The sequence below is a fragment of the Ooceraea biroi genome, chromosome 1 (assembly GCF_003672135.1).
Source record: "Ooceraea biroi isolate clonal line C1 chromosome 1, Obir_v5.4, whole genome shotgun sequence".
Classification (NCBI taxonomy): domain Eukaryota; kingdom Metazoa; phylum Arthropoda; class Insecta; order Hymenoptera; family Formicidae; genus Ooceraea; species Ooceraea biroi.
In genome coordinates, this window is record NC_039506.1 from 3,444,660 (window position 1) to 3,468,638 (window position 23,979).

Here is a 23,979-nt window from a genome sequence, read left to right on the forward strand (position 1 = left end):
CATCCTCAACGCGAATTAATCGTCATCAATAATCACTAATCCGATTATTCGAGGTAATTTCTATCTTGTTTGTCGGTAATGTCAAAGTGGCTTTTTGCACTCCCGCATTTATAAGGTTAAAGGTCACTAGTTCACAGTGTAATACTCCGTAGGAAATTAAGTGGGTATTAAGTGGGCGGTATGGTTTGATCCTCCCCGCGCGCGTCCTGGTTTCACCCTTCTCCACCCCCGTGACGTTACTCGCGCAATGACATCGGCGCGTTGTCGAGCGGGTCGAGGGGCGGAGGGGGCGGAGAGGGCGGTTCCGGCGAACGGTTCTTTCCCTCATCCCCTCAAAAACTTGTGTTCCGCCCGTAATAAACCAGTCGCCCGTTGAAATTGACGCAATCAAAACGACGCGAAGCAATAAAAGAGGGCCGGAATTTCATTTTTGTCGTCCCGCGGCGATGTGCGTCCGTCCGTCCGTCCGACTGACCGGCCGGCCGGCCGTCGATGGCCCGACAAATCCGAATTATTTCTCGCTGCGAGACGATAAATCGAACGATTAAATCTCACTCGTGGGCTGGACCGCGTCCATGGCTAGAACGCAACGCACCGAGGCGAAATTAAAAGGGCCTCCGCCTGTGTATTCGCGATTCCACGCGTTGCAAACGCGCACGGACGCACGAGTGCAATTGAATTGCGAAATTTCGCAGATACCTTCGCGTAGACACTACAATTAAAATTCGCTTAGCGGCGCATACAAGTTTTGTCGCGAAGAATTTCTACTGCTGGGTCAAAGACTCAAATGCAATTTTTTTGATTTGTAAACGGATATTAAATATCGTAGGTTCTTGTCTGATGTGTTACTTTTAATAAACGATTCGCAAAATGTTTGAAAAGATAATATGCAGATGGTACTTTTATTCTTCGGCACATATAATAAATCTTTAAAGCATCCTTAAAACGGAATGTGTTTCGGATCGCCTCGGAAACTGATTTCATGTGTTTTATCGTAGCTTTTTCCACAACTGCGAATGTCGTTTTTCTCGGAGTAATAGTTTCCTCGGGAAACGTCCAATGATTCTTCGACTGCTAGAAAAATTGCTTCTTCCGCGATATCCTTCGAGGATATCGATCGCAGTACCCCATTGTCGATCGTACCAAGATGATATTCCCTCAAGTGATTCTTGATGCTCGGAAAGAGAACTGGGTTGCTCAGAAATAATATGACGATCTCATGACGTTTTGCATCCGGCCGATGCCGCCCTGTTTCTCTGAGTTTTTATCAACCCTCTCTAAAAAAAAACACTTGAGTGCTCCTGTAGCTCCACCGTCAGTATTCTGCAGTCATCATCACCTGCGTCTCCAAACAGCAACTTCTTTTCCTTTCCGAGAGATCGAGAGGAGTCGCCAGAAAGGACCATTATTTTGAGACGATCGATAACTTCCAGAACACCGTAACCGAATCCCCCGAAGAAGAGGACTTGCAAGCGGTACTCGCACGCGGGTGGAAGGATTGCGCGAGGAATTTATTTTCGAGGAGACAGCCGGAATTGCTGCGAGTTCGGAAAACCGCGAACTGTGTCGGGGAGAACATCGGGAGAAGTCAGAGAAATAGGGTCACTTCCGTTTCCTCCATTATTTCGGACGATACCGTAAATTCAACAATACGATAAAGAAAATCTCAAGTTGTAAAAAGAGTTGTACAGAACTTTCGAGAAAAACAGCTTCGATTGATTATCACTCTGACTTTTTCGTCGGCGAGAATCAAAAGATTCCAAGATCTGCAAAGTCCAACGCTCGCGAGAAGTGCCAGCCGCCAATTTTAGGACACCCTGTGTGCGCGCGCGAGGTGCACTAATACCTTGTCTGCGCTTTGGCGCGAGATCAAATTAGATTCGACATTTGTTTAACTTTCAATTCGATGTGGTTTAGATCGCATGAGTACGGACGCGGGCTTTCAATTAGCATGGAAGCTCACATGGGTGAATTGAACGTATGCACTGATGTTGCGTTTGCGCTCCCCAATTTCCGGTTTCCGGTGCTCGGTTTCCAACCACCGAAACCGGGGCAGTTGCCCCATTAAAAATTAGCGAACCAGAGAACGCATTTCAACATACAAACGGCGACACGGGCGAATTATCGTCGCTCGTTGAGCTCGCAAATTATAGGCGGTAAGCTTTGTTCTCTCGTAAACGCAAAGCTAATTACGAATGTAAAAACGTATTGTAGTAAACATATAAATAATAATATAATAATTAAATATATAACAATCGCACGAAATTATATAAAATCTAATTATAATATAATGTAGGATAATTTCGAGATGGCCATATGGGAGAGACGATCAATTGTTTTCACAGTCTGTGTAGACCTTTAGTTGTGTTTGCAACTAAAGGGAGATTTGATATTTTACAGAAAAATATCATAATTGTGAAAATATTTCTATTCTAACTTTGCTGCTTGTTAAAAATTTTTTCATCCGTTGCTATTTTCGCAGAAATATCAGAAATACCTGGCTTGAACTGACAGAAACCAAGAGTTTAGGTTTATTTAGAATTATTCGCGTGTAGCTGATGTTATGGTTTCTACTCTTCCCTGCCACAGTTTATGAAATGCTATATATATCATCTTTCTCGTTTAATAAAGAGAAATGGTCATAACAGTTCCGGAATAGTTGGCCATCCGAGAAATTATTATTATTATTATTTTTCTACAAAATTTCCCTCTTCTTTTCAGATACCGAACAAATATATATTTAAATAATACCCGTGGAAAATGAAAAGAAAAGATCTATTAACAATCAAGAAAGTGAAAAGAAAAGAAGCTATTAACAACTTTTGTCAAAATTTTTTTACTATTTTTACTAATTACTTATTCTTACTAATAAATTATATAAAAAAATATATATTATAATTACGGTGATATAAGCATAAGATATATTTGAGTGTAGTCCATATACGTGATGAATCAAGTAAATGTATGAGTTCACATACATAAAGTGCAAAATTAGGTCAAAATTTCAACAGAATTTCACAAGGGATCTCTGATCCTTGACTGACGTTACGGACTGCCCGGTTGAATAACATTCTTTTTAAAATTCCCTTTAACTCCTGATATTAACGAACTTTAGCGTTTATCGTGTGTGAAACGCGTTAAAGTGCTTGCTGCAAGTGTCTGATTCTCCTTTTCGCGCGCTGTCAACGGAATGCCACTTTAACGGACCGCCGCTTTTTCAGGAGCAGCGCAATAAGGGAATTTCGTCGCAGGATAAAAAGCAGAGAAGAATGGCCACTGTCGAGCTAAGTAAGCTTGACCGCTGCTCTCTGTTCCCGACGTGCAGTTTCAAAGTTTTCGCCGGCTGAATTCCAGCCATCTCGATCGACTTTCGATAGCGACAGCGAGCGGCAGAGAACAAAGCGGAATCTCGATAAACCGCGGTGACTGGACCAGCTTAAGTAAAGTTTCATCTATGTGATAATGAACGATACGAATAAAAGAGAGAAAGAGCTGGAACTGGCCTTTTTATACGGGGGATTAAATCGTATCGGGAACGCGTCAGTTACCGAAAATCTTGTAACGTGAAAAAAAATCGCTTCTTTTTTATCCCTTTGCTTTTTTAACCAACGTGCTGCCGTGAGATATGGGTAATCGATATGAAATATTTAAAAGGTCGCACGTAGAATGCCAAATAGCCTATGGACATACGCTAATGTGATGTAAAAGCCCGCGGCTGAATTGGAAATTAATGTTGTAAACGATGCAAGGACGCTGGAATACTGCGTGCGTAATTGCAGAATCCTGCATTATTATTTTTGTTACTATTACTATTATTATTATTATTATTATTATTATTATTATTATTATTATGACAATTAGCATAATTATGCGTATCATGGCCCTATTACTGCACGACAATGAATGCTATTTGCATTACCGGGTAATAAATCGTGAACACCAGTGCCAACTCGTCTATATAACAAAAGATTATGTTAGTTAACGTTAATTGCTATGCGTAACTAAATGTTATAATCGCGCAAGCTATTGTTAAATTTCCGGCCGAATCTCTCTCGCTTCTTCCTTTTCTCATCTCTTTTTCTCCTGTTTCTAGGATCTATTCCGAGGTGTTGTCGCCGATATTGTAGTTGCTGTAGTTTCGGATGAAAAGTACCGATGTTTTTTTACTTTTTCTTCGAGTCTATAATGCATATCTTTTGTCCGCATCTGTTTCGCATGCGGCGGCGGCGGCTATTGTTCCACAGCTTTCGCGATTAAAGTTTAAATTGCTCGCGAGCGAGCGGCGTTGGGTGAGCTTGATGGGAACGAGCCGTTCGCGATTATACACGCGAAAGGTGGAAGTTAAATATTTGATGGACATCGTAACTTCCAGGCTGGAATTCATGGTGTTAGAAAAAGAGAAAAAAGGATCATCATTTTTCCTTTCATTACGTGTTACGAATTACTATTCGGCAAATTCGGAACTCCATCACGGAAATATGCGGCGACAGTGAAATAACAGCATATTTGCAAGAAAAATAAAGAGACACGAATTTGTGGCGACTTTCTTTTCCGATTTCCAGAGAAAAATTTTATATTACCTTGTTATCATTAATGCCTTAATTTTGGCTCCTCTTAATCATCTCTGCAAATTATTTTTTACATCACATAGAATTCTCACAAAATTGTTTCCTCTCGTTTAAAATTATTGAATTTTGACATGAATATATATTATATTTCCCTCAAGATCGCATTAGTCGTTTTAGATAATAAGTTTTGCAATGGGTGTGCGCATCCTCTGGGGTTTAATTCCTTCATGCGGTTCCAATTTCGTTGAACAATGGAATATCTCGCGTAATATTGACAAAGGATTGGCAGCGGATAATCGAACGATTCGAGACGAATCGATAGCTTTCGTAGAAACTCAAATGAGACCGCTCTCCACCTTGAAATCGATTCGTTCTCGTTAGCGCGTCAGTCAGGCAGCGATGTCGATTATAATGGGTATCGCTTTAAGTATGACGTCGCGAGGGCACGTCGAACTTCTTTCATTAAACTTATGCGTCGAGGGTGAGCGGCGTACGATTACGTAAAGCCACGCGCATTGTTCCTTAAAAAGAAAAAGAAGGAGACAAAAAGAAGGAAAGAGGCGAACGTGATCCAGTATTCTTGAGTATTTCAGTATCTTGACGAAGTAATGGATTGCCCGTCGCGCACTAGACATTAATCCAGCGCACTTTACTCTGGCATCATTTAAACACTGCCGCGTACATGCAGCACCAAATGAATCAAGCGAAATATTACAGACTGCTTCTTTCACGACCGTTAAAGAGAAAGCTATTTTTCTGTTTCAACAATTCAAATAACATATAAAATATGAGTGAAAACCGAGACATGTATACTCGTGCGATCCAGGTTGATTTTTAATCATTCCTCGAAAGAGCATCGTTCACCACTCCTCACGAGATTACGAGTTATACAAGTATTCTATTTCCAACGTCTGATATCGACGCGTTTTAGAATAATTACTATTCGATTTTCAGAGTCAGAACTCATTTTGCATTCAGGTCCATCTCGCATTCAGATCGATTGATAACTCCTCGCGCGCCATCAGTCCATTGGCGTATAATCGAGGGCGTAGTTTAGGGGCGCGTCGTTCAGACGTTCGAAGGAAGTAAAAGCGACAAAATTTCCCACAGTAGCCAGACGCCGTCGTAAACGTCGATCCCGTCGAGAACCTCTCCTTGCGCTCCCGCGGTGCAATACGGATATCAATTTTACGACGACGATTCGACGCCAGACAAATACCGGGCTTAAGGTACCAGCGAAAACAATATTAACGGCACACGTCCGGAAGACCGGGACAAGATTCATGGGGACCGAGAGAGAGCGCGTCAGGAAAATGCATGACTAAAGAAAATTGCGCGGTAAAACGACGCGCATTTCACGCGTCGAGACAGGGGACACCGTCCCCGGGCAACGTGAATTTCGGTGGCCGGATAGTTCACTTCACCATGCCTTGATTTATCTTGAAGCCTTTGAACGACGGGCCATAGGTCGACTCTTCGCGACCTGAGCGAGCCGCAATCTCTTCGAGATCGTCGGCGGCAAACTTCTTAAACAAGCTTCTAATATTTTAGTAATAGTTTAACGAAGATTACGTAGCTTCTCGGAAATTTAAAAAAAGAACGCTGTCTTCAGGAGAGTTAAAGAAAATTTACGACGACTTAATGGAGAATTAATTTAATTAAGAAAAATTTAACTATATGTTGCAGATACAATGAGGTAGTAGATTGCCGACGAATGTTCTGGTGAGAGGTGGTTGCTAACACGGCGGGTGACATGTCGTTACTTTTGAGCCGCGGCGGCCGGAAGGGGCCCATTGCCTGCCTGGTGGCCCTAATCTTTATCTTCGTCCTCTATCAGCTGGGCATCATTTGCAGTTCCACCAAATACGTCCCCGCGGCCATGATGGTCAGCAAAGAGGTGAGACAGTTGTAATCATGTCCTTTCTCGTGTGAGATTTAACTAAAATCGTTAAAAGCACATTTTAGTTTGCACACGACATTTGCACAAAAATATTCATTGTTATAAATGGAAAAGATACCCTGTACAATTTCATGAAAAATTACCTTCATTATCCGGATGAGAAATTTTAATTATCTATCCGTTTTGCAAGCCACGCCTCTCGTTCTACTTTCTTCCCAGCGCTGTAATGATAATAACAATTATAACAATTAATCAGAATAATAGCAATGATAATATGAGTTCGATATGTCATCGCGACAGAAAGGGCGGAATCTCTGCATTATTAATCGGCAATTAATGATTGTCAAAGTTATTTTATTTATATCAAATTAATTTGCGACAAGCTGTTAAAATGAAAAGTGGGACTCCTTTTTTAATTCTTTTTTTTGTTTAGAGCATGTGCAAAATTGCCGGATTATTACTTTTAGGCAGAAAACTCATGTTACATCCATTTTGTGTGTGTGTGTGTGTGTAACAACTTTGGAAATTTGTTTGATTTTATATCCATTTGGGATAAAAGCAAGATTCTGATTAATACCTGGCACGATATACCAACTTTGGGAATTTGGACATTTTGATCAGGATCTATATAATACTTGGAACGTACTTGGGAAATTTCTGTATGGAAAACCGCGCGATTCCATTCCATTTTCCATTCTATTATTTTCCAGAAATTTACTGATACGTTATCTGACAATAAAGTTCGGCAAAACTAATTTAAATCATATTTCATTCAAATTCATCCAAGCCGGATCAGTAATGAGCATACTTGGTAACGCGTCCATAGTAACGTTGCTACGGACTTTTTCAAAGTGGAATTCTTCCGAGCTTTAAACGCGTATTCCAGCAACACTTTGAGAAACGCTCTTGGAATTCTCCGATTGAAATACCACTCCGGATGTCGATGAAAGCTTCTTTTTTTCAGCTCAACAAATGCTGTCATATCTCTCAGTATCTTTATAATTCCATCGGGAAGTTCTTTATAATTTCTTCGAGAACTCTTTAACGAGAAGAATTGGATATCGATTCTCCGCTTCTTCAAGATATTACTCAACGCTTTCGGCAAGAAGAAACCTTGTTAAATAGAAGGTTGTTAAATAATTGCCGATCACGCGTTGCTCACATGCAACCACTTGCCGGAACCAAAGTTTTACATGAAACAGCTGAGACGCGAGAGAGTTTCGTGTATTTTATCGCGCTGTTGTGTTATCCGGTGCAGATTAGAAGAGAGAACGAGATGTATTTAAGAATTGTCAGACTATGTATCGGAGCGGCGAAACGGCAGCAGCTGCAATTACTCGTAAGGCTTCGCTTCGAGCTTAATCAACGCCAAACTGCCGCTATCGGACGTAGACGAAGGGATGCTCAACGGTCTTGAAGAATAGTTGGAGCAACTTGCCGTACCGACGAAGCCGATACACTGCCGAGTCTAACTTTCGAGCCAACTGTTCCGCGTCTTCCCGATGCTTCCGCTGCCGACTTTCAGCCGCTTTTATTAATTTTCTTGTAGACTTACTTTAATTGCGTTAAGGTAGTTACGGTAAAATGCCGGAACGAACGACGAGTAAGAGTTTATATTCCACTCACTTACGTAGTTTAACTCTCGCTGAGGTATTTTTTAAGTACTCCACTTGCGGTTCTGTATCCGGTTACATCCAATGGGGTAATAATACATGAGGAAAAATGAGTAAATACAAAGTTTCTGTGAACGAAACTCTGAAGCTTTTCATCTTTTCTGTCTTTTTCAGTAGAAATTTCATCGAAAGCGTAACATTTTTCATGAGTTAATTTCACAGACGTGAATGAACGATGAGTTGTTCTTCTTCACTCAATTTCAAGTAGTATTTTATTCATAGTTGTTAAAATCTTTAAAAAAGAATGGCGTTGCTTTTTAAACCGGTGATATAAAATAAATTTGCCGCATTATTAATCTTTGTTTTTTCATATTAATTCCCACTTCACCATTATGTTATACTAATTTGTTGTGCAGAAATACGTGGTCGGCCCGTACGATCGCAAGACATACCCATACGATCGTTACATGCCGCTCATTTTCATTGGCGGTGTACCACGATCCGGTACCACCCTGATGCGTGCCATGTTGGACGCGCACCCTGATGTGAGGTGAGTATCGCAAATATCCACCGTGATATATTTACCATTAGGATAATATCGTAAAAAAACACGAAATTTACAAGTTTTTTGAAATTCAAAGCTGTGAGCTAGAATTTTCAAAATTGTTTATTCTTAGTAATAAAGTGAAATGTATAAAATCAACATAATTCAATATATATTTCTAATGTACTTAATTTTAATATATCCTATAATAACATGCGTGAACTAGATTAAATTTGAAATTAATCAATTTTAATTCTATAAATCTTTTCATAAAACAGAAGAGAATCTGAAGGGAGGGTATTCTCTTTTGAATTAATTAAATCGATCGAATAACTTTACGGACTTCATTCAAGGTGCGGACAAGAGACTAGAGTCATTCCGCGGATTCTTCAGATGAAGATGCACTGGTCCAAGTCCGAGAAGGAAAATGTACGTCTCACCGAAGCAGGAATCTCGAAGGAGGTGAGTATGCGTTCTGCTAACGCGAGCCCTCGGGAGAAATAACGGCAACGAGTTATGAGCACAGACCCCGTAAGAGAGGTATATTTCAACACTGGGACAGATTTGAATAATTTAAGCGTTGTAAAAAAATTCGCAATGAAAAGTTTGTGTTTTCCGAACTTATCGAGAGATGATATTTCGCCCGTGCACGTTGGCAAGTGTGAGAAACATTAGAAACTTTCTCTACAGGATACTTACATTATTCAGACGTATAAACTCCTCACCTCTGAAAATGAGGAAACGTAAAGTTTTTTACGAGGCTAGAATTTAGAGAAATAAAATGTATACGAAGTTGAACAGTGTGTTTTTGGCTTTTATGTTGAAAATGTAACGCGTTTGAGACTTTTATAGACTCTCTGTGAAGTCATTGGGCGCGTTATAATGACTGTAATTTACAAACAGCGATATAAGAAATCGATTTGCTCTTCTCCAGGTGATAGATAACGCGATAGCAGCATTCTGCCTGGAGATAATAGCGCGGCACGCCGAGCCTGCACCGAGATTGTGCAACAAGGATCCACTCACCCTGAAGATGGGCTCATACATCCTCGAACTTTTTCCTAACGCCAAATTTATATTCATGGTGCGCGACGGCCGTGCCACGGTGCATTCCATCATATCCAGGAAGGTGGGCGGAGAACCTTACATGCAGATCTTTTCGTTACGTTTTCCAGAAATATATTCGCAAGATTATTCGTGACAGTTTTGTCGTTTTTTTTTATCAACTTCTCTTTCAAACAAAATTGCCGCTTGAATGAAAGTTTATCATTTATTTTTCCAATTTTGAGCATTATGTATCTTGAATATTTCATACGCGATGTCTTGTGTAACGTTCTTTCTTACGTATGCTTAAATATAAAGTTGTATAGACTTCGGCGATACACAGAGAATGATACAACGCGAATTGACGTTTTTTCTCTTCGCAGGTCACCATAACGGGTTTCGATTTATCATCCTATCGGCAATCTCTCGTCAGGTGGAATCACGCAATTTCCGTAATGTACGGCCAGTGTAAGGAGCTGGGACCGGAGAGATGTCTGATGGTCCCTTACGAGCAGCTGGTGCTACATCCACGCCAATGGATGAAGAAGATATTAAATTTCTTGGATGTGCCGTGGAACGAGTCCGTCATGCATCATGAGGAGTTCATTAATAAACCTGGCGGAGTACCTTTGAGCAAGTAAGTAAAGAAAGAGAGAGAGAGAGAGAGAGAGAAAAGTGGAAACTGTACATAAACGATATTAAATAAACGGGAGCCAACGCATATAATATAATAAATAAAACAATGTTATACCATGATGGAATAATGAGATACATTATTGATGTTAAAATGTAATATAATAAACGCAATAAAATAACACTTTGTATAAGTAATGCGGAAATAATATGGCGGGGTAACAAAATGATGCCCCGCATTATTGATCGGTGAAGTAATGCCGTAATACGATTAATTAGTTTTTCACTTTATTAACGGTAAAACAACATAATTACACGACGAAATAATCGTTCATCAGTATTAAAACGATATTACGGAATTAATAAATGTACTCCGCGTTATTAATGGTAAGATCATGTTCAACAGGGTCGAGAGATCATCGGATCAAATCATAAAACCGGTAAATCTAGCGGCACTGACCAAGTGGGTCGGTAACATTCCCGAGGAAGTGGTAAACGACATGGCGGAAATCGCGCCAATGCTCTCGGTGCTCGGCTACGATCCTTACGCAAATCCACCTGTCTACGGAGCACCGGATAGTTTAGTTAGCGACAACACCAGACGGTACGTGTCCATTCGTTACGCCATATGGTTATTACAGTTGTTACGTACAGAATAGCTCACAAAGGTGTTCGAATCGATACACCAGAAGCAAACCAGAGTAAAAGAAAATTTATTTCAGAATACCGATTTGATGTAAATCGTTGCGAATAAAAGTATTACAAGTGCAATTAAAAATTAAAGCTGCAAATTTATATGAAGAGATGGTTGTTGGAAAAGATGCAGTATTTAATAGCATGCATGCTGCGTTGTTTTAAATTTGAAATGTGAGCTTTCTACTCATATATTTACTTTTAATTACAGAAACCTTTTCATCCTCGACTTGTTTATTTATTCATTTCTCTCTTCTCTTTGTAGGGTACTGGCCGGCGAAAAAATTTGGGAGGAGAAAGCGCGGCAATACCATCTGTCTCACAGACCTGTAGAAACTAACGGCGGTAGCAACGAGGAAGCTGCCTCCAGCACGGTCCCCGTCGCGTGACCCCGCGTGATTCTCTTAGGCGCGCGCGACACGTAACCAACTTCCATCCTAAGTCGCACCGGCTTAGGAGACTCTCCTCTGTACTTGCAAAGTAAACTCGATGACGACAAGTCGCGCCGAGAACGATTAATCGTCCTCGCCGCATTCTAAATCCCCTCCGTTATCGCACCTCGACGACACGCACCTGGACAACGGATTAATCGATCATTTCTCGCGGTGTTTATTTACCATTGTCAGGCTCACGAAACCAAAAGACTTGTAATATTAGCCGACGAAAAAGCGCAAGGTGTCCCAGAAACAGAGGATAAAACTTTGAAATGAAACTCCGGCGAAGAATTTCTCGGCGGCTCGTAGAACGTTACTGTGAAATGTGCTGCATCGCACGCAGCGGAGTAAACATATTTCTTTCAGCGAAGAAAGAAAACTAATACTCGTCCTAAGATCCGTCAACTTTTTAAAATTTGACGTCCTCGCGAAATTTTCTACCGCAGATAAAAGGCAAAACTGGTAGTTCGAAATTGTTGTCGGAGAATTGTTTCCAAACGTACAATTCTTTTTACGTTAGAAAAAGGATTGAATGTTTAGGTTTAATCGTCTATTTCTGGGACATTATGTTAGCGATAGTTACATATAATTGATATTCTTAGAAATAGTAATATATATGTTGAATAGTAAAAGTATTATCAATTTGAAGTGCTCGATATAAAAGAATGAAAACGATTACAAAGTCCAATTTGACGACACAATTTATTTCAAGTGCAATATATTCATATTAAAAGTAGATCTTACCAGTTTTTATCATAAACACATTATAAATCCCAATATTTTATTTCTATTTGATAGGGATAAATTTATTAACGATTAATTATCAATGATTGAGAAGTAAAATTTGTCTAAAGAAAATGTTCAATTCATTGATTCTCAGCATCAAATGGTAATTCTTTTAGATTCATAGGTATATATGTATCGTCCAGAATTACAAATATTTTAATAATATTACGAAATAGAGCCCAAATTGATGATGATACCAGCGATCTACGATTACTGATATTGTAAACCGCGAGAACAATAGACATGAAATTCGTCGCACTGAAGAGTTATACGATCAAATAATTTCGTCATCGTTGTTATCAAGGATCGGACCTGCTGTTATTACTCCGACAAGTTTAATGGTTTAAATGAATCCTGTAAAAGTAAAAGCAGAGATATATATATATATATATATATCGGAACAGTCCGGTCCTGTATTTAGATAAAATAACAAAGCGAAGTTGAGCGATGTATCGTGAGAAGGGAGCAAACGAAAGCTAATTATTCCTGTTTACAATAAATACTATTTTTGCTCGTTGCTACGTCTGAACTATTCGCACAATCGAATCTCGGGCATTGGATTAAATAGTTCGATCAGTTTCGTTCTGTTCGAGCTGTCCGAACGTGAATCTCGGATGTTTCTACTTTCGAGTAGTTCAATCGCACAATTCGTTGGAAAAATGTTTGTATGAGCTCTAGTTCGGACCTTTGCTTTAATAAGCGACGTCGACCAACAACGGCCAGTGATCTTAAGAAGAGAAGTGTTTAGGATATTTAACGACGTGAGATCAACTTCAAATGCGCAAAGGACCAGAAAGTAAACGTTGCTTCCTTTTGTCCTTTACAAATAAAAGTCTCGAGTTGGTCGATCTAAGAGGATAATAATCTCGCGGAAGTTCTCGGCTTTGTGCATAACTTAAGATACGGTTGTCTGATATGTTGACGACAAAGTTGTGCAAAATGAGTTGATCAAGTTAAGTAATATTTTTGAATCGATATAAATCTAAAATATAGAGTTCTACGTCGCCAAAGATCGTCCATGTGTTTTATTTATATTGTTCTTATTTTTTCGAGAAAGCTCATTTCTGTTGCAACACCTTCAATTATTGTAAGCGTATTCTACAAAGCCGAGAGATTCGACAAGATAGATTAGGTTTTTAATCCGTATTTTCCCCCACCGCGTATCGTTTACCATCGGTCGTAACGAATTGATGCATGAGATTTAATGACATATTTTATATTCGCCATAGTTTTTAGCTAGCGTAATTCATCGTGAGTTTTCAGCGGGTGACATTTAGTCCATATCTGTTATATTGCCAATATAATTATGAGCTTATCAGGAACTTTAAATTAGGTCGTTAGCCGTTATCGTTTGTTAAACATTATGAAAATTTCACAAAAGTTTTCGCAAAAGATTTTTACTAACTAATGCGAGAAAGAGCAGAATCAGTTGGACGCACCATGCATATTAGAGCGAATTAAAATCTGTTGTATATTAATTGATCTAAGAACTAAAACATAATATAGGTGCTTTGATCGATGAAATGCTCAACATATATTCTGCTAAACTATCTGATAGTTGATATGTTAAGTATTTTACGATACAGCCATTCATGTATTTATTGTATATGCTATCTTTATACCACTTTGTCTATGGTAGTTCTAACTTTTAAGACTTTCGTGGCTATTAATTAATTAGTGTTGTGCCAATGCTGTTAACAGACGCAGCATCTATCCAGAAGCCATGACTAACTGATTGTGTACAGTATAGTGTTTACAGAAGATTTATCCTCTTTAGCAATTCTTTTTGTATTTGCAATTTTCAGATACTATATGTAATATGTAATATATGTTTTACTTAAAATACAAGAAACATAATGCATAACATAATGCAACAGACCAATAATGCACGCTCTAATGCATCCAACTGAATTCGCTGAAGAATTATAACTAAGTAAACGTCTTTCGTTCAAGAAATACTTTAGTTTAATGTTTCTTATAAATGTTTTAAAAATCGTTTTCCTTTAAAGATTCTTTAAAAGAAAAAGAATTGCGAATTTTTTTTTGAAATTTTACTTAAAATATTATTTAATGAAAAAGCGACGCGAAGCTGTCGGTCCAATCTAATATTTATATACGTGTACATAATATCCACGAACTCTTCTCGAGCGTGATGCGGCGCAGTTTTGTTATTCACCGTTTTTTGTGGCAATCACATTATACTTTTAAGAAAGATACGACGCCGCGCTGTGACTAGACACGCAAAGATTTGTCGAAATCTTAACTATCTGTATCGAATTGTGCAATTAAATTATTTTAATATTACGCAGTTCTATTTTATTCAATCCACATGCATCTTATTTTCAGTTCGCAAGGAATGGAATCAACGATTATTATACATTTACAATCATGTACATTTAGAGTTTTGAGAAGTTGAAGAAGTCTCGTTTCAGTATAAACGAGAATCAAATTTTAATAAACAACAGAGAGGGATGAGGCAGATAACAATATACAAAAATATAGAAGATTCTATGCGACTATTCCGTCTAAATCTTGAAATCTCTAGTTTATCCAGTAGAAAATTTAGTAATTCAAATTACACTACAAATATTTCTATGAAGATGCTTTTCGATATTTTGCCTGCACCCAGACTCTGTACATTTTTAATTGTTTCCCCCTGTTAACTTGCAATCTTCTGTCGACAAAGTTTTGTTCCTCGATGAAGCCATTATCGGTAAATAACGTTCTAATGTCCTCTGGAACAATTAATACTTTTTCGTATAACGAATATTAATAAATAAGTAGCCGAAGCTTTCACGAAATTTTATAAATAAGTTTCAGATATCAATAATCCGTCGAGAATCATTGCGGTAATGTATAAACGGAAAATTTCTGCATTTAACACAGTAAGAGTATATAATCGCTACGTTAAAATATATTTTACAATATTAAAAGAAATATATTAAAATTCTAAGATGAAATATTACCTTGTTTGAAAAAATACACTCGCGTGCCGTCGCCACGCACATAAAAGTTCTCGCCGAGACAACTGCCTTTCTTAAATCGCAATTGTGCAAGATCGTATCTGCCGTAATCGCGGAACAACACTATTCCCCCCGGTTTCAGGTACTTATGCATCTGCTGTACAACGTGCTGCATTCTGCAAAGCATATTATAAAGAACCATCAATTAAATCTGCATGTATTGGACTTGAGAATTAATTAAAATAGTCCAAACGGATTTTTCGGTCAATTCAATAATAAACATGATAAAAGATAATAAAAAAAGCCAAAATTAATAATCAATGATGAGGACGTACTTGTCAGGATGGATAGCAGATAGTACGAATATAAGAACGATAATGTCCAGGCTTTCAGGTTCAAAAGGGGTCGCCCACGTCTCCTGAGTTGCGTCAAGCACAAATGCTTTACACCTAAAATTGTAAACATCTTACGAATTGTCCAAATTACATACATAGCATTTGATTAGACAATTGTAGACAAATTAAAATGAGTTCAGTGCTCACTGTACCTGCTTACATCGTAAGCAGGATTCTGCTGCAGTATATCGATAGCTTTCGCGGAGAAATCGCAACAATATACAAATAATTTTGGATCTATGTTATATACGAGTACAGGAAACACGGTGTTTCCAACACCACATCCTATTTCCAATATTTTGCAACCTTCGTTACATGGTAAATCGAGAATTTTTATGTGCCTCTCTCCATGACTTCTTTCTTCGTCCGTAAGTGCAGCTCTTATGGGTCTATCAATATTCTGTTTAACTGTATTGGGAGCCAATTCGGGAAACTCGATCAGTAACCAATGTCTGTCCTTAAAAAATCTAAAATAATGCACATATTGATTAAAGATTTATCTCTACAATAATGTTCCAACTAAAAACACATAAATTTATATTACATTTAATAATTTATATAATAAAGTGATGTGATCGAAAATGTTTTCTTAAACTGTACGCACCCATTGTTATGTATCCCATAAAACTTGTCCCAATATTTATCTGCTTCAGTCTCATATTTCAGAAGTTGATCAGATGATACTGTGACAGCAGAATTCTCATCCACTTTCTCTTGCGCCCATTTCTCTTGTTCCTCGTTCCATGTAACATTGTCCCTTTTAAAATACCAAATATTTAATATTTAATTAAAATAATTATATGTATCATATGTAATTATAAGTATAGAACACATTTATTATGTAATAACAAATTAAAATTTAGTAAGAGGAATAGAATATTAATTATTAAATAAAAAGTATATCATCTCAAAAAATATGCATTCTCCAAGCAGCCCTATCTCTAGGTTAGGATACCATGTGACAGGTAACAATAAAAACTTATAACCTCTTTAACCAATAATAAAATAAAACTAATATGAAATTGGTACTCAATTTCGAATGCAACGCAGTGGTTCGATTATATGAAAACAAGACTTGTTTACAAGCATAAGTGCTCAAAGCATTTTTCCATATTTCTATATTTTTGTAGGTTAAGCTGGATGTGCGTGATTCAATCGAACATCAAATCATGGGACACACGCAGCTGTATGCACATTGCTGCATCGTACCATGTATTGTGTTGAAAAACGTCCCCATGGGAAGGTAAATTTCGCGTTCCAAATTGCGGTCTCTCCATCTCGCGATCGTCGTCGCTCGTTGTTCTCTCGGCCATGTTTGAAAATGTGCCGGTGAAATGGCGCGACCATATGAGATTGAAACAAGCACTTGACAGCGTCTAAAGTCTAAAAGGTCTAAAAAAAAAGAGATGGAAAATTGCACGTCAGTCGCATGAATATTAATGCATAAACGAATCGCTAGCACAATCTGTAAATCTTTCCTTCTACAAACGATCACTTAACATTCATAAGCCACTGTGTAACTCTTGCAACATTCGTGAATATTTAGATTTGATGAACAATTCGCAAATAAGAATAAAGCATGATTTAATAAGGAATTATTTAATATTATTATTCAATATTACGATTTGTTTATGCTACATTATGTAGCTCAGAGATATATCTCTGGGTATACGTTCTAACAGACATAAACTGTCTTATGCAATTAGATATAACAATGCCATTAAATGATGGCAAGCATTGAATAGAAAATTATTGAAATAAAAATTCAGGTAAATAAAACAGATTTATTTAACTACTCCAATTTCTTTCTGTCTTAAGATCGTTTGACAATAAAATTGAATATTAAATTTTGACAAATAGACGAATATTGACGGCTTTAAAATATATTTACCCAGTAAGCAAAATGTGTGCAATCTGCCAGCAGATTGGCAACAGATTACTGCAGAAGTTGATAGCAAATTAGCATCCGTTATGTCCGCATTAGGATAGTGATCTGCCAGCAGAGCCTGCTAACAGACTCTGACGGCAGATTGGCGGCAGAAACCGAACAGAATCTGCTTTTGGCCATTCATATTTACGATATATTAAAGCATGTGTTTACTTTTAACACACTATAAATTGTTAAAAGAACGCATTTGTTTGTTTGTTAAATTAAAGCACATTTGGCTTGATGTGTCTTTCTGACAGTTCGTTGCATAATCTCTCTCTTATTGTTAATTTATTCTAATCTGAAGTCCGAATTTTGCTTTCGAACTTCAGATTGCTCGTGGCGCGCGTGAACTACATGGACGTTGTCCATGGGAGCCTCTGTGCCGCGAGTGCAAAAATTTTCAGAAAAATTAATATTATCATGCCAAGGCGCGTATATTAACTTATAGAACTGTTAGGCTAAATCTTAACATCGAGTAAGAACTCGACGCGTGCACCGCATAGCGGTGCGGAGCGAAGACACATATTCATAGCCGTGTAAATTTGAATACTGTCAAAAGCTGCAGATCCTGTTCGGTTTCTGCTGCCAATCTGCCGTTAGATTCCGCGCGCGCAGATCTTGCTCGGTTTCTGCCGCCAATCTGCCGTTAGGTTCCGCGTGCGCAAATCTTGCTCGGTTTCTGTCGACAATCCGACTTCGAGCCATGTTTGCAGATTCTGCTCGGTTTCCGCCGCCAATCTGTTCTTAGATTTTGCGAGCAAGCTCTGTTACATTTCTGGCACCAATTTGTCGAATTAATCGTTAATAACAACTTCTGTATGAAATTTGTTGTCTTTTGGCTGGCAATAAGTTGATAGCAGATAGTTAGCATCATCTGCTTTCGGCAGACTTGGCTATCTGGGTAGGTACACAGGCGTAAGTATACACGCATTCGAACATGAAATGCAAATTACACGGCCTTAGTAAGAAATAAAATTTGTTCCCTTTTTCGGCAAGAAATTATAGACCACGACAATACGGGGCAGCGCAGCGTGCGTTCAATTGCGCGCGCGAACGGCTGCAGGATCAACGACCTAAGGAAAGTGATATAGGTTAGGTTGAGGGTATATGCGTGGTATGCGGAAGCTGGATGGGTGTGACGCGGTGAGGGGTGCAGGTTGCGAGGGTGGTGCAAATTGCGTCATTGGATGCTTGATGTTACAGGGACGACTGGCATCGCATCCCCCTCCTCTTCCCCCATTTCACTTTTTAGCAATCATTTATAACAATCAGGAATATGAAAGTGCGGAGTTTTGAGTTACCAGAATGCCGAATATCTTTCACATGCGTAGTCAGATCCATAATAGAGATATACGACAGAGTACTTGTAGATATTGTTCTACATTATGCTTTTCTTTTTACAATGACTTTGAACGCAAGGTGACGTAAGAATGAATATGAAACATGATATTGAAATGATGAATATCGCAATCTGGAACAATTATGTCATGACAGAATTGTTTGAAACAGCTGGTAAATAATCTGATATATTCCTCGTGTTTCTAACTGCAGTCTCCCTGCCTCAGTTAGCTATTTCCGGAAAAATCAATTCTATAGATACATTAACCAAATTACTAAAGATTATCGGAAAGGCTATTCTGTAAATGATTGATGAATTAAAGCTATTTAAGAGAAGCTCACATTCGGATGGAACGGATGGATAAACGAGGAATATTCGTTTTTAATCTTAGCTAGTTGTTTTAAGTATCCATAATTATCCTGTGAAAAATCAAGAAGGATGAGGGTCAGATATGGAAATTGATAAAAAACATTCAGTAGCTTTAGAGTCAATATATCTGATTTTTAAAAGCTGAAACTGTAATTTAAAAATTATTTCTTACAGACACTTCTTAATCGCAATTTTGTGAAATTTCATTTTGATTTTAATTTAACCTGATCTTTTACTTTTTACAACTACTTTTGCTTTGCGCATGCAATTTTTTGAAGCGCTCGTTGATTCTGTTTCAAATCCCCAATCTCTAGGAAAAAATGTAAATGATACTTATACTATATTGTAAAACATGATTCATAAATTTCGTGCCAGTCATTATTCAAATGTACATCTCTCAGTGATATACAAGAACTTTCTTTTTTCTCTCTTGCATCCCTTCGATTCGTCCATTTTTCGCGCGAGAATACGGCGATCGTCGGTTCGTTCGCGAGGACGCTTTTCCGTTATCGACGCGGTGTGGCTCTTTGGCGACGAAGCGAGATGAGGCAGCGAAAGAGACGAGACGTGGAGGACGTGAGGTAAAGCGCGCGGGCGCGCGCGATTCCTGGCAACCGGTTGCCAAGGGCCACCAGGTCCTCGCGCCGCTCCTGCACTCGCCGCCTCGTCGTGGGTGGCTACCGTGATGTCCTAATCCTGCCGTGAGTCCCTAGGGGCAAGATCGATACACATCGTGTGATCCGTTTCCCTTTCCGCCCTTCCTCTCTCTCAGGCCCTGTGTTTTCGCGCGCGACGAGTTAGCACTCATCGATCTCAGTCGGCAAATTCGCCAAAAAAATGGAAAAAAAAAAACAAAAAAAAAACAATTCTGTTATCAGTATCTGTTTTGAATTTTTGATAGCGCCTCATCCCCAAAACTTGCAAAATGTATCGTAGCAAGATATTTTTATGAAGCATATTAATGAGTTATCGAATGGATCGCAATTGAAATCCAAAAAAAACGACAAGCTTCGTATATTCTTTGCCTACCAAACGGAGTTCTTTTCTTATGGTATTTTGATATCCAGTGCAGCAAGGGTTTCCGATTGTAACGAGCTGTACTTCGTGCTGGCGCATTTGCACCACCGGAGACTGTAGCAATAAGAACTGCACTTCCCTTCACACGAATATTGTATTCTTTTACATGTACGAGTGATCATCTTGCATCTTCCCATCCCCGCGACTTGTGGGGTTTTATAAGGGATACAGATAAGAAGAGATACATGCAGAGGAGGAGAAGGACAAGTTTTGACCTTTCCGAGGGGATGATGAGGTGGGTAGGACAAGGGTGAATCGACGGCTGTCTTTTGGGGCATCGGCCCTTGCCTCGCCGAGAGAGGGTGAGTAGAGGCGGGCGAGGAGGACCTACGCGTTATTGAGCGGCCATTTCCCACAAAGCGCAGACGAGGGCAACCACCCCGACGAAGCGCCGATTTCTCTCTCTCGCGTTCTGTCTCCCTCAGTCGCTCACTCGCTCACTCGTTCTCGCTCTTTCACTCTCTCTATCTCTCGATGTCCCTTCACCCTCTCTGCAGCCCAGAGTTTCTCTACTCTTCGCTCACCGCCTCCCTCGTCCTTCCGTCCCTTTGCGCGCTGCTCTCCCTTCGGTCTACTACGAGCGATAAAACCTTTCTGCGCGAAACACGGATAATGCACCGGCTGCATCAACATCTTCGATGCAACAAAAATTGCGAATTCCTTGAAATAATCTTCGGATAATGTAACGAAGTTCTGCAAAAATTTGAGTAAAGGAGAATTTTAAGCGGACTTACTTTACGCCTGTCTTCCTTTCCATTTTAATATTTACATCCCTCGTTTAGTTGATTCTGAGACTATCTTCAAACTACTGAATGTCTTCTAGGTAAAAAAAGTCTATAGTTAGCTCGAAGTTGTTGTATGATATGTAACAAGAAACAAGATAGATTTCTGCGTGAAGCAGAAAATATATTAATTTAAAGAATTTAAAAATATTCTTATAAAATATTTCTCTCTCTCTCTCTCTCTCTCTTTCTCTCTACATGAATTCATTCCTTATCACAAATCTATAATGTTAAAGATCTTATAAGTAAAAATGCATCAGTGCATAAGAAATAAATAACATGTTAAGAATAATATTAACAACTTTATAAACGAATGTAAAGAAAAGAAGAATATTTCTCGTGCGAGTTATATCAGGGCTGATTCGCCAAGCGATTCCACGAGTAAATTCGGAGGGCATAAGCCCCTCTTGCAGTACCACCCCGCATACCGACGGAATATATAATCTCGGGGTCATTGCCCGAACGATCTTTGGGGGTTCCACCGTGGTGCCTGCAACGAGGGTGAGAGGCGCCTCGGAATACCGGACACGGATATCGACCACCACTTTCCCCAAAAGACAAAAACGCGAGCTTGCGAGCACAATGAAAGGGCTGTCTCTCTCTCTTTCTGCCCCATGATAATAAATATCGATAGATGTGACATACCAATAATAATTTAACTTTAATTTCCGCAAAACCGCAAACCGTGCTTAAACATTCGAACATTCTGTATAACTATAAGGTTTCACTTTCTTCTCGTTGTAATAACTCATGCTGCATTCTATATAAATGGCACAAATAGTACGGAAAATAATATATCGTCGCGAATAATTAAGATGATTGAATCGCCAATGCCCTCTGCGCCAGCCGATACAACATCGAACACCACCATCATGTGGTGGGCCGATGCGGTCGCTTTAATGGTATGCAAATTACCAGGTAAATCCTGCGCGTGAGCTTTGTCAGGGGTAGGGACAAAATTGAAAGGGTTGGCCCGAGGTGATTCTTGGAAAACAAACACGGAACGCGGCCACGCGGCAACCCCCCGATTAATTACGCTAATGGAAACATTTTCGCGGCATTCGAGCTACGAGACTCGCCGATTGATGCCCCCCAGATACACGTACAAACAGTGCATCAAAGATACACACAGAGTTACACCGTAGAGAGTAATATCCATTCCGACCATGCGCATGTAAATAATAATTATAATTATTATAACTGAATGTAATTACATACGCAATGGCCAAACGGACGTACTTCTAAGAAGCAGAAAAAAATATGTCCAAAAACTGACTACCTAGGGGTGGAATATTTTACAAACATTTTGAGAAAACGACATAAATTTCGAATTTTTATTTGTAATTGATTGCTGAGAAAAAAACGGAAGGAAGCCAATTCGGATGTAATGATGGGATAGAAAATGGTCGCGAGCAAAACGTTCATAGGGGGTGAGGCATTTATCAGCGTACATGATATCAGATATGATATTGCGGCATGCGACATGTACGAATGGCAAATATGTAGACACACATACCGGGACGCTCGTATCTATTTATAACGGCGACGGATCACGGGGCGATTGACCGCGTGGCCTTGACTTCCGGTTGACCCGAACGTCTCCCCTGGGAATTTCGGCGCGACTTGTGGGATTTCCCGCGTGCACTTGGACACTTACTCCGTACTTCCATACTTTAATCAGCGGTAATTAGACGAAAATAAATCTCACGAGCAACATCGAAGCTTTCTGCAAAGCGGCTCTGTACCGTTTGCCCGCCTTTAAAATATCGTAATTCTTATAATTGTAAGCCGAAAGGACCATGTAAATTTTGAACCAAATCGGAGGTGAGATCCCTAATATAGATCGTGGTTCTGGCCAAAGAAAAGACCAAACGAGCGGTGGGCATCTACTCTTCAAATGCTACGTTACACATTCTATCAAAATGAAATTAGTAGAGAAAAGTCCCCGATTATGAGATACCATATCGATTTTGCCGAATGTAAGGAAATCTATAGGCAGAATTTAAAAATTTAATACGTTATCTTGAAGAGAATTTAATAAGCTTTAGGTTGGTGAAATGAAAAATCTAATATAAATATTATTTTTTCTGAAAATTAAAAAAATTTGAAAAAAGAGCTTTACGCAGGATCGAGAAAGTGTGCTTCTAATATAAGATACCTCGAGAAATCGGTGTTAAAAGTGCAAAATACATCAGTATTGCAATTAAAAAACTTTATTAGATAGTTTTATAAAAATACTGCTGCCACAGCCTTCGCCAAATCTTCACGATTCCACTGTCGACGCTTCCTCGTATCTCTAACCTCCATAGTCAGATTCTATAAAAATTAAATACACAAAAATTCGTAATATAAATTCGTATTAACTTTTCTTTAACCTTAAGTAGTATTTTCTTTCTTTTTATTACACTACATAATCTCCATATTCGAGCAATAATTATCTCATATTAAGAGTACCCTGAATATCTCATTATACGAGCCACACGCCTAGCGGTTCCGCGATCATGAAATTTAACCTCTACAATTAAGCAATTCAACAAATTGCGTATTTTCCTATTACTACGATTTTACTCTATCATTGCATACTGAATTTATTGCCAACCATTTCTTTATTATATAATAAACAAGGTTTAAAGACTTACCTTAAGTTAAGTTCCTTTGACATGTTCACAATTTCACAAACCTTTTCTTGCAAAAGCTAAACGCAATAACGAACAATGAATTTTTCACTAAATATATTTGACACCAAGAGTAATAAGTTCATGGTGGAACTAACAGATGGTGCTCAATAGTTTAGCAGAAACCCCATTATCTCATATTAGGAGCATATCTCACAATAGGGGATTCTCCTCTGTATTTAACGATTGCAAAAAGGAAGAAAAGATAAGAAGAAAATCGAAAGAAGAACAAGA

The 23,979-nt window shown here is 38.8% G+C and overlaps 2 protein-coding genes across 6 annotated transcripts in view; one reads left to right on the forward strand and one right to left on the reverse strand.

Moving 5' to 3' along the window:
• Positions 1-14,517, forward strand: part of LOC105280402 (protein-tyrosine sulfotransferase) — a 75,418-nt gene extending 60,901 nt beyond the window's left edge. For 2 of the 3 annotated variants that reach the window (XM_011340925.3, XM_011340926.3), the window contains 7 exons: positions 6,255-6,465; positions 8,498-8,631; positions 8,979-9,087; positions 9,560-9,754; positions 10,053-10,306; positions 10,709-10,906; positions 11,261-11,384. In XM_011340925.3, the coding sequence (XP_011339227.1) occupies positions 6,322-6,465; positions 8,498-8,631; positions 8,979-9,087; positions 9,560-9,754; positions 10,053-10,306; positions 10,709-10,906; positions 11,261-11,384 (1,158 nt within the window). In that variant the 5' untranslated portion in view covers positions 6,255-6,321. Of the gene's footprint in view, positions 1-6,254; positions 6,466-8,497; positions 8,632-8,978; positions 9,088-9,559; positions 9,755-10,052; positions 10,307-10,708; positions 10,907-11,260 lie in introns of those variants that run through there. The other variant, XM_020032008.2, reaches the window with a different exon arrangement.
• Positions 6,491-17,046, reverse strand: LOC105280400 (methyltransferase-like protein 2-A). Of its 3 annotated transcripts, XR_894122.3 has the most exons (7): positions 16,783-17,038; positions 16,178-16,330; positions 15,726-16,040; positions 15,514-15,627; positions 15,182-15,354; positions 6,612-6,689; positions 6,491-6,507 (listed from the first exon to the last, which is right to left on the reverse strand). XR_894122.3 is itself a non-coding variant. In XM_011340924.3 (6 exons), the coding sequence occupies exons 1-6, from the start codon at positions 16,884-16,886 to the stop codon at positions 6,673-6,675; spliced, it is 876 nt and encodes a 291-aa protein (XP_011339226.1). In that variant the 5' UTR covers positions 16,887-17,046; the 3' UTR covers positions 6,507-6,672. The 3 variants fall into 3 exon arrangements, 2 of the variants coding, with proteins under 2 accessions (XP_011339226.1, XP_011339225.1); XM_011340924.3 differs by having other exon boundaries at positions 6,507-6,689; positions 16,783-17,046; XM_011340923.3 differs by lacking the exons at positions 6,491-6,507; positions 6,612-6,689 and adding an exon at positions 14,515-14,950 and having other exon boundaries at positions 16,783-16,934.
• Positions 17,047-23,979: the final 6,933 nt, after the last annotated feature.